We start from the raw sequence: 12,127 nt of genomic DNA on the forward strand, positions 1-12,127 counted from the left end.
ATATATTGTAAAAATATTAGGTTTTTTAATTATTACGTGAAAAAATCACTGTAATTAAGATTTTTTTTGTTCTCTACTTACACTAAAAAATGTTCGTGTCGTTGGTATGAATCTCAATGTTATCCTCCAATAGGAGTGAAGTTCAATGTAGACCATTGTTATTTAATGTATGATTTGTAAGTTTTTAATAGAATATAATTTAATAAATTCATTTCGGAGTTTAATTTGTCATTCCTATTCCTATTAGTCTATTATAAAACTACTTATTTTACTATCGTCCTAGGTACGCGGAGATTAAAATAACTTTAAATATGTACCTACCTATATAAAGGCGCACAATAATATAGCAAGGTATTTAAATGTGAGACCGTTTTCTATTAGGTACAATATTTTATAAGTAGGGTACCTATACTATCTAAATATATATAACTCAAAGGTGACTGACTGACATAGTGATCTATCAACGCACAGCCCAAACCACTGGACGGATCGGGCTGAAATTTGGCTTGCAGGTAGATGTTATGACGTATGAATCCGCTAAGAAAGGATTTTGACCAATTCTACCCCCAAGGGGATAAAATAGGGGATGAAAATATTACTTCGTAACGCGAGCGAAGCCGCGGGCTAAAGCTCGTTGAAACATAAAAATCCGGCTTTACGGTAAAGTAAGTACTTTACCGTAAAGCCGGATACTACTTAAGTACGTACCTTAATCTGGTAAACAGTCGAATTGATTTTAATAGGATTTCATGCAATCATACAAGTCAATATCTTATACATTCCCAATGTACCTATATCCAATCGGTATTTTGTTGGAAAAGAAGGGAAGTTGTTGTTCCATCATATTAAAACAAAAAAATATATATGGCCTACGTGAATTTGATGAATGAGCAGTCAAACATGTCATTTCAGCATAATATTGTCAGTCACCAATAATAAACCCCATAGAACCAACCACATAATGTAACAAACATCCAAACACTCCATAAACCGTTATTACAATGCAATAATTGAAACAATGTTCTGAATGGAATTAAACCCAGAGTTGTCTCTCCCGTCGTTGATGAAGCTAGTGTCGTTCTCGTTCTGGAGTTGGATGTACCTGTGGTGCTCGGTGGGTTCCGAGAAGAGTCCGGAGTGGTCTTCGCGGGTGGTGACGCTCCTCCACGGCAGTGTGGCGAGCGTGGTCGGCGTCTCCCAGTGCGATGTATTTAACCTCTCGAAATGTCGACTTACCAGTAAGTTACATTATTTTGATATTGGGTTAGAGTTGAGATAGTTAAAAAAATTATATATCATTGTCAATTTTTTGTCGGTACGACACAAAGTGGAAGAAATCTTGTCTCAGAAGAGTTAAAATTTGTATTTAGATGTTTGTATAATTTCTTACGGGGATTGAACCCGGGACTATAAGCAGACGAGAGAAATTATTCAGATTTTGTCGTGCATATTAGATACTTAATCAATAATTAGTATCCGTATGATAGGTGATATGATGATATGATTCGTAGGGTAGATAAGCTTTATTTACATTGAATACATAGAAAAACTTCTTAAGAAATGAATTTAATTTAACTTCCTTGTAATGCTAATGATTTCCTTCCATTAAAATTTGCATATCCTCATTCCAGATCAATTATAAACATCACACATCAATAGTTACCATATTTTATTTAAACAGTCATGAAATTCAGAAGTCTGCATCCATAAAACTTTCTACACTTTGCAAATGATTACAAAAAAACATTCCAGTGAAAGTAACACCAGCCCAATACGCGTTGATGGTATGGTCGTGGGGCTACTTCGCGTTCGACCTGCTGTGGTGCCTGCTGTACTGGCCGACGAGCTACGTGATGCTGTGCCACCACGCCAGCGCGCTCATCGGCATCAACATATACATGAATAAGGACTACACCGGCTGCACCTTCGCCTGCACTGTCGCTTTGTTGGAACTTACCAACCCTCTGCTGCAAATTAGATGGTACTTACGTATTATACTTTTCGTCGTCAGCACACTGTCCCACTACTGGGTAGTACCCAGACATTAGTATTAGTTATTACTAATAAATGGGTATTCTGAGAGGAGACCCGTACCCACTGGGTTTCCTCTCAGAATAAGAAGGATTAGGCCAGTCCACCGCGCTGTCCAAGCGCATTGGTGTCTCTCAAGTATGCAGGATTCCTCACGATATTTTCTTTCGCCATTAAAGTGATATTTAATTTATAATAAGCACAGACCTTTAAATATCAGAGGTGCGCGCCCGGGATTGAACCTGGGACCCCTAGATTGAAAGGCCGCTTTTCAACCACTAGGCTATCACTGCTATCGCCCGTACTTGCTTCAGCTAAATAATTAGGTATTGAAACATTATTTCCATCAAAGAATGATTTAATAATCTTATATATAAAATTCTCGTGTTAGTTACCGCCCTCCTCCGAAATTATACCGATTTTCACCAAATTTTATATGCATATTCAATAGGTCTGAGAATCGGCTACTATCTATTTTGCAAACCCGTAAGTGATAAGGTTTGTTCCCCTTAAAAAAATATATTTATATGGCAACAACGTTTGCCGGGTCAGCTAGATTTATTATAGTTGTCATTTTGTTTCCTTTTCTTCCAGGTTTCTCCGCGAATGCGGATACAACAAAACAGTAATATTTTATACAGTGGAGATTTTATATCTGATAGCTTTCCTAACACTGAGAGGCATTGTTGGCACTTACCTTATCTTCAAAATCATGAACGCAGACATACTGGACTTGGATGAAAAAGTGATATCATTCGTATTTTACGTAGTATCTGTTGCCTTCATTTACGAAATTATCGGCTATGTCCTCTACAAATATCGAAGCAAAGTGGTAAATCTTTCATATAAGTATTTCAAATTTATTGTCAATAAATTATGTTCATTAATTTATTTTTTTGTCAACTTATAAAAAAATCCAATGATATATAAGTATTTAAATGTTAAATTATTTAAACAAAATTGATATTGTTTTGATGTTGGTTCTAAAATATTTGTGTTATAAAGAAAATTGTAATTTCAGGAGGAATTTAAAGGATTTGCAAATGAAATGGCAGTGGTATTGAATGAACAACAGTAGTCATCTAAGTCTGTACATAATATATAATCTTGTATTATAGCTAATAAACTTGCCAAACATTAATGTTCCTTATTTATTAATTGCAATCTGCATAGATTGGGTGTGGTAGACCTCTTTTGGTTCATCCCTGTAGATATCACTGCCACATAGGTAATAGTGAGTAGAACCGCACTTGAGAGTTTCTGCATACTAGAAATTTTCAAATTTTGATATTTGGTAGGCAAAACATGAGTAGATTGAATATCAATAATAAGCATTAGTCTTCAGGGATAACAATGCATCTGTAGCCACACTAAGATAGAACTCTGAAACTATCTGTAGTTGATTCCCTATGTCTTTGGGCAGTAGGTGATACTAAACAACAGATGCACATTTCCTACTTTAAAAAAATCTGCAAGAATAAGTATGCATCGAAGTAGAAAATCAATATACAGTCTTCTCAATATTAACTGGTAGCTGCGGCCATGCACAACCATCATTTATTAGAAATAGGACAGGACTATTCCTGTCTTATTTCTCAAACTATACCACATATGTCCGCGCCAAACTTCTAGTCCGCTCTGATGTTGTTGCGCGCAGATGTCAGTCAGAGAGTCAATGCAGTTCAACATAACTACAAGCATATACTCCTTAGCAACAGTAAGGGCACACTAACGCAGCTATGTACCTGTGGGTGAGAGCGGGTAGCAGAAAGACGCGGAAGGTTCCTGCACTGTCTTCATCCCACTAATATCTACAATATGCTGTTAAGACACAACTCGTGGCTATGTTCATAGTGGACTAGAAGTTTGGCACAAAGTCTACCATTCCTAAGGATTATGTTACAATGACATGTGAGTATATAAATCTAAATACATCTAATTCCACAAATTTCTTAGCTTTTAAACTCTAATTTACAAACTATTTATAACATACATATTTTTATGTCATGAAACTAAAATTAGAACATACAAAATTAGAATGTACATAGCAATGTACATTACATACATACATAATGTTACATACATTAAAAGGGTACTTTTGTATCTATTTAGTTAAATGTAACACTAATTTTAATTTATTCATCTGATACATCAGATTATCAATAAATTTATGTTAAACATTGTAATATTATAAGAAAATATCTTTAATTTTCTTTTCAAGTAATCCTATAAAGAGGATGAATAAACCCGTGGTGACACACCATACAGTTGAGTCTTACATTATAAAGAATTATTAAAACTATTGTCACACTGCACAACTAATCAAGTCCTAGGTATTTAGCTAGGCTCTAGTCACTATCATCATCACTAGTGTTAACTAACGGTCAGTCTCGTCTGTGATAAGATTTCTTCTGGTGTCGCCTATCACGCCAGTTACCGGACGACTGCCCTCTGCTATGATGCTTCTCGTGGACATCTCTTGGTCGGTAATCGCGGTCTCTGTTACCTTGTCTGGTTGTTTCTTTGGCTCGGTAAGGATGGTGTCTATGCGTCCAGTTGCCTTGCAAGCTGGCCATCGTTAACTTATCATTGTCTCTATGACGAGGTGCCTCGTTGTATTGTTCTGTTTGCAAATTTTCTGTCATGTTTGCAAATTGTTGGACAACGTTTTGCTGGTTTGAGAAATCCACTGATTGGTCGGGACCGTAGCAACGTATCGGTGGTGGTAATAACGCCATACGGCCTCTATGTTGCATGGAAAGTGTTCGGTTGAATAGAGTTGTGCCTCGGAAAAGGTTGATAGCATATGGTACGGATACCTCATGGTTATATGTAATGAATGCAAAGTTCTTGGGCCGCCCATCCCTGTCTCTTGCTATTCTGACTTTCTCCAGTGGTCCAGCCTGTAAATGATACGAATTTGATTGAGACATCATCATTTTATTATTCTTTTGCAGGTGTTAACAGTTTTAGCCACAGATTTAAAGTAAGATTACAGAAAGTATAATATTTAGTGTTCCGGTTACAAAAATTAATTCAAATAAGTTTGTTTTGAACAAATAGCCATATGAACCATATATACAATTATTTTTTTAATAAGCAGCATACGTTGCATAAACTAGAATACTTCAAGAAAATCAGAAGGTTGTTGAGATTTGACAATTTTGTACTACAACTTTTCTTTTCTATTTGTGTATAAGATATAGAATAAAATAAATACATAATAAGAACTTAACCTGTAAAAATAACTCGTACAATATCTCTTCAGTAACTTGCTCTGGTAAGTTACCACACCAAATGGTCTTGTTGTCTGCTTCGATCATATTGGTAGATATAAAAATAGGATCCAAAGGAAGCTACCTAAGTGGATAACTAGAATATTCGGTACTTGAAGGACAGACCTAGATATATTCTGATTAGTTGTTTGAAACTGTATTAATATACTTAAAGCATTTTAAAACTTCTTCAAATAGGAGCCAACTTGTTTTAAAAGTAAACGTCACTTTGAGTTGAATTATTGCTTCGCTGTCAACTTGAAAGCCAGGTACAGATAAAAATATAAATTGTCTATGATATTCTGAACATAGATGTATATACGGGACAGATATAATATTTATATTAATATTCATAATATTTTGTACGTTAATGTAATGTTCTTGTATCGTATATGCTCTTTAGTTAATAAACATAAAAAATAAATTATATGTCTGAATAGTATTAACCTGCAAAGAATTTCCTATGAATAAAACAATCTTATTTTTAGTAAATTATTTATTTATATGCGTATACCTGAAAGTAATATTAGTAAGTTAATTTAATATTTGTGTTTGTCTTTTTAGACTACAATAAATAAAATTACGAATAAACTAATGTCTTTCACGAAAGCGTACGTATATAGGATGGGTAGATCGTAAGACGAGATGGGTGGCAAAGGTAATTTCTTCTGATTTGGTAACCGCTTCTATTTTGAACCTTCTCAATAAACCAGATAACATTGTCTTCATTTCCAACATTGCAAATTTCTGGCCTGTTTAAAAAAATATATACTTATAATTCTTACATAACTTATTATTTTCTTATAAAAATATTTTAGGAAGCGTTAGGTTAGATTACACGTTAAAAGACGAATTAAAAAAAAATAAGATACAATGTTGTCTATGTTATAGTATAATGGCATTATGATAGAAATAGCGGGAATCTGCTACATTCAATTAGATAAGTTTTAAGTTTTCTGAATATGAAAAATGGGTTAACAATTAATGAAGTAAGTCTTGAAATATAAAAATTATAAAAACCTAGGCAGTTTCTGGGTCCCGCACTGAATGGTATGTAGGCATAGGGATGTCGCTTTAGGGCGTTTTCAGGAAGAAACCTCTCCGGAATGAACTCGGGATCTGGATAGATGTCTGCTCTATGGTGAATGTCGTAAATGTGAATGTTAACGGCTGTGTTTGCGGGTACGTGATATCCACCTGTGAAACGAAATTCATAATTTTATGCTCGTTTAGAAATGGACTGAGATATACTTTTCTCAGGCGTTCCTACTTCATCCTGAGGGGTACAAATGCATTTGTGGATTTTGTGGGGGGATTAGGTGGACTGCATGCTTGTTTCTTACTACAATATTATAAAAAAAAAAAATCTTCTGCTTGCTCTTTACCCCTCAATGCAAGGTTTTACGTCTTATTTACGGTATTACTGTTGATACAACTGATGTAAATAGAGATAAACCAACTCATGCTGATGATTTTTGAAATTACAATTGCCTTACGTAATTTAAATATATACTCCGCATTCTAAACCGTTATACTCGTATAATACAAGATTGAATTTTAGCCAAAATATACTTACTTAAAACTACTTCTGTCTCTAGATTTCTAGCTATTCCGGGCACGCTAGGGTAGATGCGCAATGACTCCTTGATACAGCACTCTAGGTACTTCATGTCGTTGAGGTCATTCATAGTTGGAGGCCGCTGAGAGCTGCCGAATATTTTATTCATCTCGTCGTAAATATTTTCCTGTAATAAAGAAAACTACTGTAACTAATGTAACCTACTGAGTTATTTACATTATTATTAATAGATTTTCATAGAACAGCGCCTTAATTCAACTCTTCTCTAATTACCTGTTTCTGCTTAATAACATCAGTGGTCCTGTGTTCTGATTTTAAGGGTTTGGTAAGGGAGACATACTTTTATTTAACGTCTCTATCTCATTGAGATTTACGACTACACTTTGGTTCACTTTTTTAGATATACTGAATTATTTGTAGTAGTAGTGCCACGATACTACCGATATATCATGATAGGGTGAGAGGAGGTAAGAGTTCTGTTTTCGATCTGGTAGTTACATTTTTTTTTCTTTAAGATTGAAGTGGTAAATAGTATGGTAAGCGGTCACTGCCTGAGCATCTGTGGCTATCTGCGTACAAAACATTCAATCAGAACAGAAACCAATCACATATACGATGGCAATAACTAATATGATCGCCTGAGTCAGCCAGCATCCACACCTTGCTAATGAATTTCTTTCTTGCACAAGAATTTCTTTATATTTGAAATACGTAAGGCGGTTGTACTTACCCGGTCGAACGATACTGGTCCTACCGCCTTTCAAATAGTGTAATCAACACCAAAGAATTGAAATTATTTAATTAGGCAATATAAGGTTACGAGTATTATTGTTCTAATATATTTATCTCGAACCTACCTGTATTTCTGGTTCGTTGGCAATCCTCATTATCATAAAACACAGAGCCATAGCAACGGTGTCATGACCCTGAAATTGGCATATTTATTCTTAAAATAGTTGTTTCAAAGCATTATTTGCTATATTAAACTTGTTTTTTTCAGTTCAAATTACAAGTACGCAATTAAATGTTTCTTCACTTTAAGGATGCTTTGTCTTATGGACGATTTAATTTTGAATACATTACATATTATAATTTGAACGTTATATTAACATACCCCGAACATGAACGTGTCGACTTCTTCTCTTACACCTTTATCATCGATTTTCCTTTCCCTCAGATTTTGTAATAGTAAGTCTAGCATTGCTAATCGTCCCCTTTTCCCGTAAACTTCACAGTCTTCATTAAAATCTGATACATTATTGTCTTCTAAGTACTGCTTTCGTTCCCGTATTACTTGATCCGTTAATGCATGAAGGTCTTTTAGGGCTTTTCTTTGTGTTTTCCCAAGTTCGGACATATTAAATAACATGTCGATGAAGTACCATACTCTGCACAGTCTTTTGACCACGGTGTCGCCAACCGTGTGCAATGCGTTGAGATATCTCGTTACCACAGCCTCCTTGCCTTCTCCCATTGATATTCCCATGGCTGTTTCTAAAATAATAAAAAAAGTTCGCAGAAAAACTTATAACTTGTGCGTATCGTTTTAGGAATAACCAGAAAAAATATTACTTGACTACGGCGAACCAAAAAGCAAAAATATTTATTTCGTTTTTTTTTACTCGTATTTCCACTGAGGTTGTGAGTTGTAGTTTAGAATCCTATTTGAATTATAAGAAATATTATGTCTAGAGACCATACAAGTTCCCTTAATAATAAGTGCTGTGAAATCACTTTTTACTATGGATAATAATATCGAAACTACCAGCAATGATGTGAAGAGTCACCCTACTGATCAAGGGTATTAAGTTTGTTTGTTCTTTGCCGCTCTCTTCCTTCACTGTCTTCAAAAAATCCTCGGTCTGTTCCGTGAATGTCTGTGTGTACTTTTTCAGAATGTTGAAATGAAAAGCCGGTGTAATCATTTTCCGCCGGTGTTGCCACATGCTACCTGTAGACCAAATAAAGAATTACCCACTATAAGAATAAATAATTATAGTTTAAAAAATAAAAACCACACTAAAATCGCACAAAGAAAGTCGTTAATCCTGATTCCTGACGATCCTGATGAGGTGAATGGGATAAAACTATATAAATCTTGTATTGTCATCGATTCTTGATAATTGTTCAAAATTTTAAATTAATCGGACCGTTCCAAGTGGGTAAAAATCGAGTTCAAAGATTCCGTTACATACATACATACATAGATACAACTCAAGCTAATAAAAGCGTGGTAAAAACAGACTGCTAAACTATAGCCGTCACTTCCATAATTTAGAAAAATCCAACCAATCCAATGTTAGAATCCATCAAGCCGTTTGGGTTGCAGGGTTTGTCAAAGTATTCTTTCCACGTCACTAGCCTCTACAGTAGGATAAAAATAATTGAGGCTACTTTTCACTTTGCAAAAAAACACCACGCCTCGTAATCTTGTGGTTGTATATAACTAATACTAATATAGGTACATTTTTATTTGTGGCGTTTGATGTTAGACGTTTGGGTCCATGGAGTCGGAATGCTTGGCAGTTTGGTTAATGTATCTGGTCATCCGCGAGCAGGTAAACATTTCGACGATTCAGTGTGTGTTCGATTCAGTGTGGCATTTCAAAGAGGAAATGCTGCCAGCATCTTGGGAACACAGCCCAAAAGATGTGATGTGATATTTTTTATCTACATGCTACGTAATATTTTTCTTACCGTTATTTTAACTTCAATGTTTGAAGTTTTAATAATTATTTTTCTTGATAAATGTACCTACGTTTTTGTGGTTCCGGAAGCTTTACCACCACATGTATGTACTTAATGTTGTTTATGTTATATTGAGAAACATTCTATATTACATTTGTCTTATCAAAGAATTTGAATGATTTAAATGCAATTAACGTCATTTGAATCGTTGCTTCCTGGATACCTAAGCCTTAATGAAATCAAAATTACAAAAGTTAAAATTTTGAATAACGAAATAATTAATAATGAAGGTAAGTACTTAATTTAACATGAGAAGTTACTTATCGTTAAAAAGGTTCCTTGTTAGATTGTGCGTTCATATAAATAAATAATTTAATCAAAAATAATACGTAGAGTACAATGTCCAAAAAAACAATATACCTTATAGAAGTTAACATACAGTAGGTATGAACCCATGAAAACAATTCAATTTTATGTTTTGTACAAAAATTTTAAAATATTAAAACTTAGTGAACTGACGAAATAACTTCTATTTTTACTACAAAAGAGATATAAAACTTACCGTTACTTATTACCAACCCATTACCGAGCCACGACTTCAGGAAGGTATACGGTTCTTTTTTATCATTGAATTGGGTAGTGGATAGGATTTTCTGGAAAGGAATGAATATTTAAATTATGAATGAATGTATTTATTAATATTTATAAAAAAGAAAAAGAAATGAACTCTGGAAAGTGAAAGTGAAAAAACTGAAAAGAAGAGATTATCATTTTTTACTCATCACAAAAAGTGCACAACGCCGCTAGATGTTTTCACTTCAATAACAAAAAAACCAGCTAACCCGGTAGTATTAAAAAGCATTACCTCGACATCATCAGGCTCGTAGATGTTAACAGCTCGCTCGGTGAAAGCATACAATATAGTAATGCCACCAAAAGTTTTGTACATTTCTCGCAAGAAAACAAATAATTTATCTGAAAATTATATTCCTAAAATAATACTATATTAGATAACTATAACATAAACTAATCTTATATATATATATATATAAAAATCTCGTGTCACAATGTTAGTTATCGTACTCCTCCGAAACGGCTTTGCTGAATTTCACCAAATTTTATATGCATATTCAGTAGGTCTGAGAATCGGCTACTATCTACTTTTCATACCCCTACGTAATAAGGGTTGTTCACCCATAACATTTTTTTATTTATATGGCAACACAACGTTTGCCGGATCAGCTAGTAAATATATAAGTATGGCACCTATTGTAAGAATTGTTGAAGGACCTCTAGAACCCTCTGTGGTTCGACTCCGGTAGTACCACCGCCACACCTATTTCTACCTAATAACAGCAGTGTTAGGCGCTGCTGTGTGTAGTGTAGTGTTGAAGGGTGTAGTAAGGGAGACAGACTTTTCCGAGGCGTTCCAGCTTAGTTCTCAGGGGTAGCGGCGCATCTGTGGCCGACCACAGGAAGGATTATCCCGGATAGGATTAATCCTATCCGGGATTGATTATAGATGTCCATGGGCGGCAGTAGCCACTTACCATCTGGTGGACTGCATGCTCATCTGCTAATCATATATTATAAAAGAAAACAATATTTAAGGATTTTATTGGTATATGAAGAAGAAAGACAAATTGTATACATATTTATCAAATTATTATTTGTGGTAATTTAGTAATTACTTTTAAATAGTTTAATATAGAAGATTTAATATAGAATAATATATACAGAATTTACTTACCGGTAGGTTGGATGACGACGTAAGCATTTCCGAGAATAGGCAGGGCTTTATGGCCGGGAATTTTCGCAATCAGTCTTCCTGCGCGAGAATATCGGAGATGCAGGCACACCACAAGCAGTGTCAGAAGAATAGCAGCAAGCCAGTACGCCATATTAATGTTTCATTCAGCAATATTAATAGTGTACACTGACTTTAACCTTATATCTGCCAAAATCCACATATTGCGTTATAAAAAGTTGCACTCCTTAAAAAAATAAATTTCACACCTTAAACATGTCAATAGGTTGATAACCTAAATTGACACTTGGCTGAGAGATTTTAAGGTGGTAATTCGAAGGTGGTAATCTAATCTAATTCTCAATTATAGATACCATGTCCATTCAAACGCAGTATCTTCTATCTATCTATATATATAAAAGCGAAAAGATACTCACGTTCAAAACGTATTAATAAAGGTCTTGACTAAACTACTGAAGCTACAATCATGAAATTTGAATATAGCTTCATTTTATAATGTAGATGCGCACGAAAAACGATTTTTTTGATATTCCACCGTTAAGGGGATTAAATAGGGGTAGAAAGTTAGTATGAAAGTCCGTCAATTTTAAAGCAAAGTCGATGAAAATTCATATTTAGCTTTCTAATTTAAAATAATTAATAAACCTTAAGGTATGATTTTGAAAAAGATCTTCAATTAAATTAGATTTAATTGAAGATCTTTTTCAAAATCATACCTTAAGGTGGTTAAATAGGGGTTGACAGCTTATTTTAAAATAAGCCATTTTGGAAACCAGCGCTATGAGG

The 12,127-nt window shown here is 34.4% G+C and overlaps 3 protein-coding genes across 4 annotated transcripts; 1 reads left to right on the plus strand and 2 right to left on the minus strand.

Moving 5' to 3' along the window:
• Nucleotides 1-883: 883 nt before the first annotated feature.
• LOC140749588 (TLC domain-containing protein 5) lies at nucleotides 884-3,172 on the plus strand. The gene is made up of 4 exons (XM_073082695.1): nucleotides 884-1,238; nucleotides 1,753-1,981; nucleotides 2,626-2,863; nucleotides 3,053-3,172. Exons 1-4 carry the CDS (start codon nucleotides 1,028-1,030, stop codon nucleotides 3,107-3,109), a joined length of 735 nt encoding a protein of 244 aa, XP_072938796.1. The 5' UTR covers nucleotides 884-1,027; the 3' UTR covers nucleotides 3,110-3,172.
• Nucleotides 3,173-3,279: 107 nt separating this feature from the next.
• On the minus strand, nucleotides 3,280-5,538 carry LOC140749589 (RNA-binding protein 7). Its single transcript, XM_073082696.1, has 2 exons — nucleotides 5,268-5,538; nucleotides 3,280-4,934 (listed from the first exon to the last, which is right to left on the minus strand). The coding sequence occupies exons 1-2, from the start codon at nucleotides 5,352-5,354 to the stop codon at nucleotides 4,416-4,418; spliced, it is 606 nt and encodes a 201-aa protein (XP_072938797.1). The 5' UTR covers nucleotides 5,355-5,538; the 3' UTR covers nucleotides 3,280-4,415.
• A 263-nt stretch (nucleotides 5,539-5,801) lies between these two features.
• Nucleotides 5,802-11,522, minus strand: LOC140749562 (cytochrome P450 4C1-like). 2 transcript variants are annotated; one of them, XM_073082655.1, is made up of 9 exons: nucleotides 11,324-11,522; nucleotides 10,439-10,548; nucleotides 10,136-10,226; nucleotides 8,651-8,836; nucleotides 8,000-8,379; nucleotides 7,743-7,811; nucleotides 6,883-7,051; nucleotides 6,327-6,503; nucleotides 5,802-6,058 (listed from the first exon to the last, which is right to left on the minus strand). In XM_073082655.1, the coding sequence occupies exons 1-9, from the start codon at nucleotides 11,472-11,474 to the stop codon at nucleotides 5,898-5,900; spliced, it is 1,494 nt and encodes a 497-aa protein (XP_072938756.1). In that variant the 5' UTR covers nucleotides 11,475-11,522; the 3' UTR covers nucleotides 5,802-5,897. The 2 variants fall into 2 exon arrangements, with proteins under 2 accessions (XP_072938756.1, XP_072938757.1); XM_073082656.1 differs by lacking the exon at nucleotides 7,743-7,811.
• Nucleotides 11,523-12,127: the final 605 nt, after the last annotated feature.

The sequence above is a fragment of the Epargyreus clarus genome, unplaced genomic scaffold, assembly GCF_041222505.1.
Source record: "Epargyreus clarus isolate Ecla_fem2 unplaced genomic scaffold, WU_Ecla_fem_2.2 ptg000018l, whole genome shotgun sequence".
In the NCBI taxonomy this organism is placed as follows: domain Eukaryota; kingdom Metazoa; phylum Arthropoda; class Insecta; order Lepidoptera; family Hesperiidae; genus Epargyreus; species Epargyreus clarus.

Bases quoted from the DNA above. Each gene is read 5' to 3' on its own strand.
- LOC140749588 (XM_073082695.1), top strand. From the start codon at position 1,028: ATGGAATTAAACCCAGAGTTGTCTCTCCCGTCGTTGATGAAGCTAGTG. The intron at 1,982-2,625 runs GTACTTACGTAT...CTTTTCTTCCAG, and splicing joins CCTCTGCTGCAAATTAGATG to GTTTCTCCGCGAATGCGGAT. The intron at 2,864-3,052 runs GTAAATCTTTCA...TTGTAATTTCAG, and splicing joins ACAAATATCGAAGCAAAGTG to GAGGAATTTAAAGGATTTGC.
- LOC140749589 (XM_073082696.1), bottom strand. From the start codon at position 5,354: ATGATCGAAGCAGACAACAAGACCATTTGGTGTGGTAACTTACCAGAG. The intron at 4,935-5,267 runs GTTAAGTTCTTA...TATCATTTACAG, and splicing joins TGTACGAGTTATTTTTACAG to GCTGGACCACTGGAGAAAGT.
- LOC140749562 (XM_073082655.1), bottom strand. From the start codon at position 11,474: ATGGCGTACTGGCTTGCTGCTATTCTTCTGACACTGCTTGTGGTGTGC. The intron at 10,549-11,323 runs GTAAGTAAATTC...TATAATTTTCAG, and splicing joins CGTCGTCATCCAACCTACCG to ATAAATTATTTGTTTTCTTG. The intron at 6,504-6,882 runs GTAAGTATATTT...TTCGTTTCACAG, and splicing joins AGAGACAGAAGTAGTTTTAA to GTGGATATCACGTACCCGCA.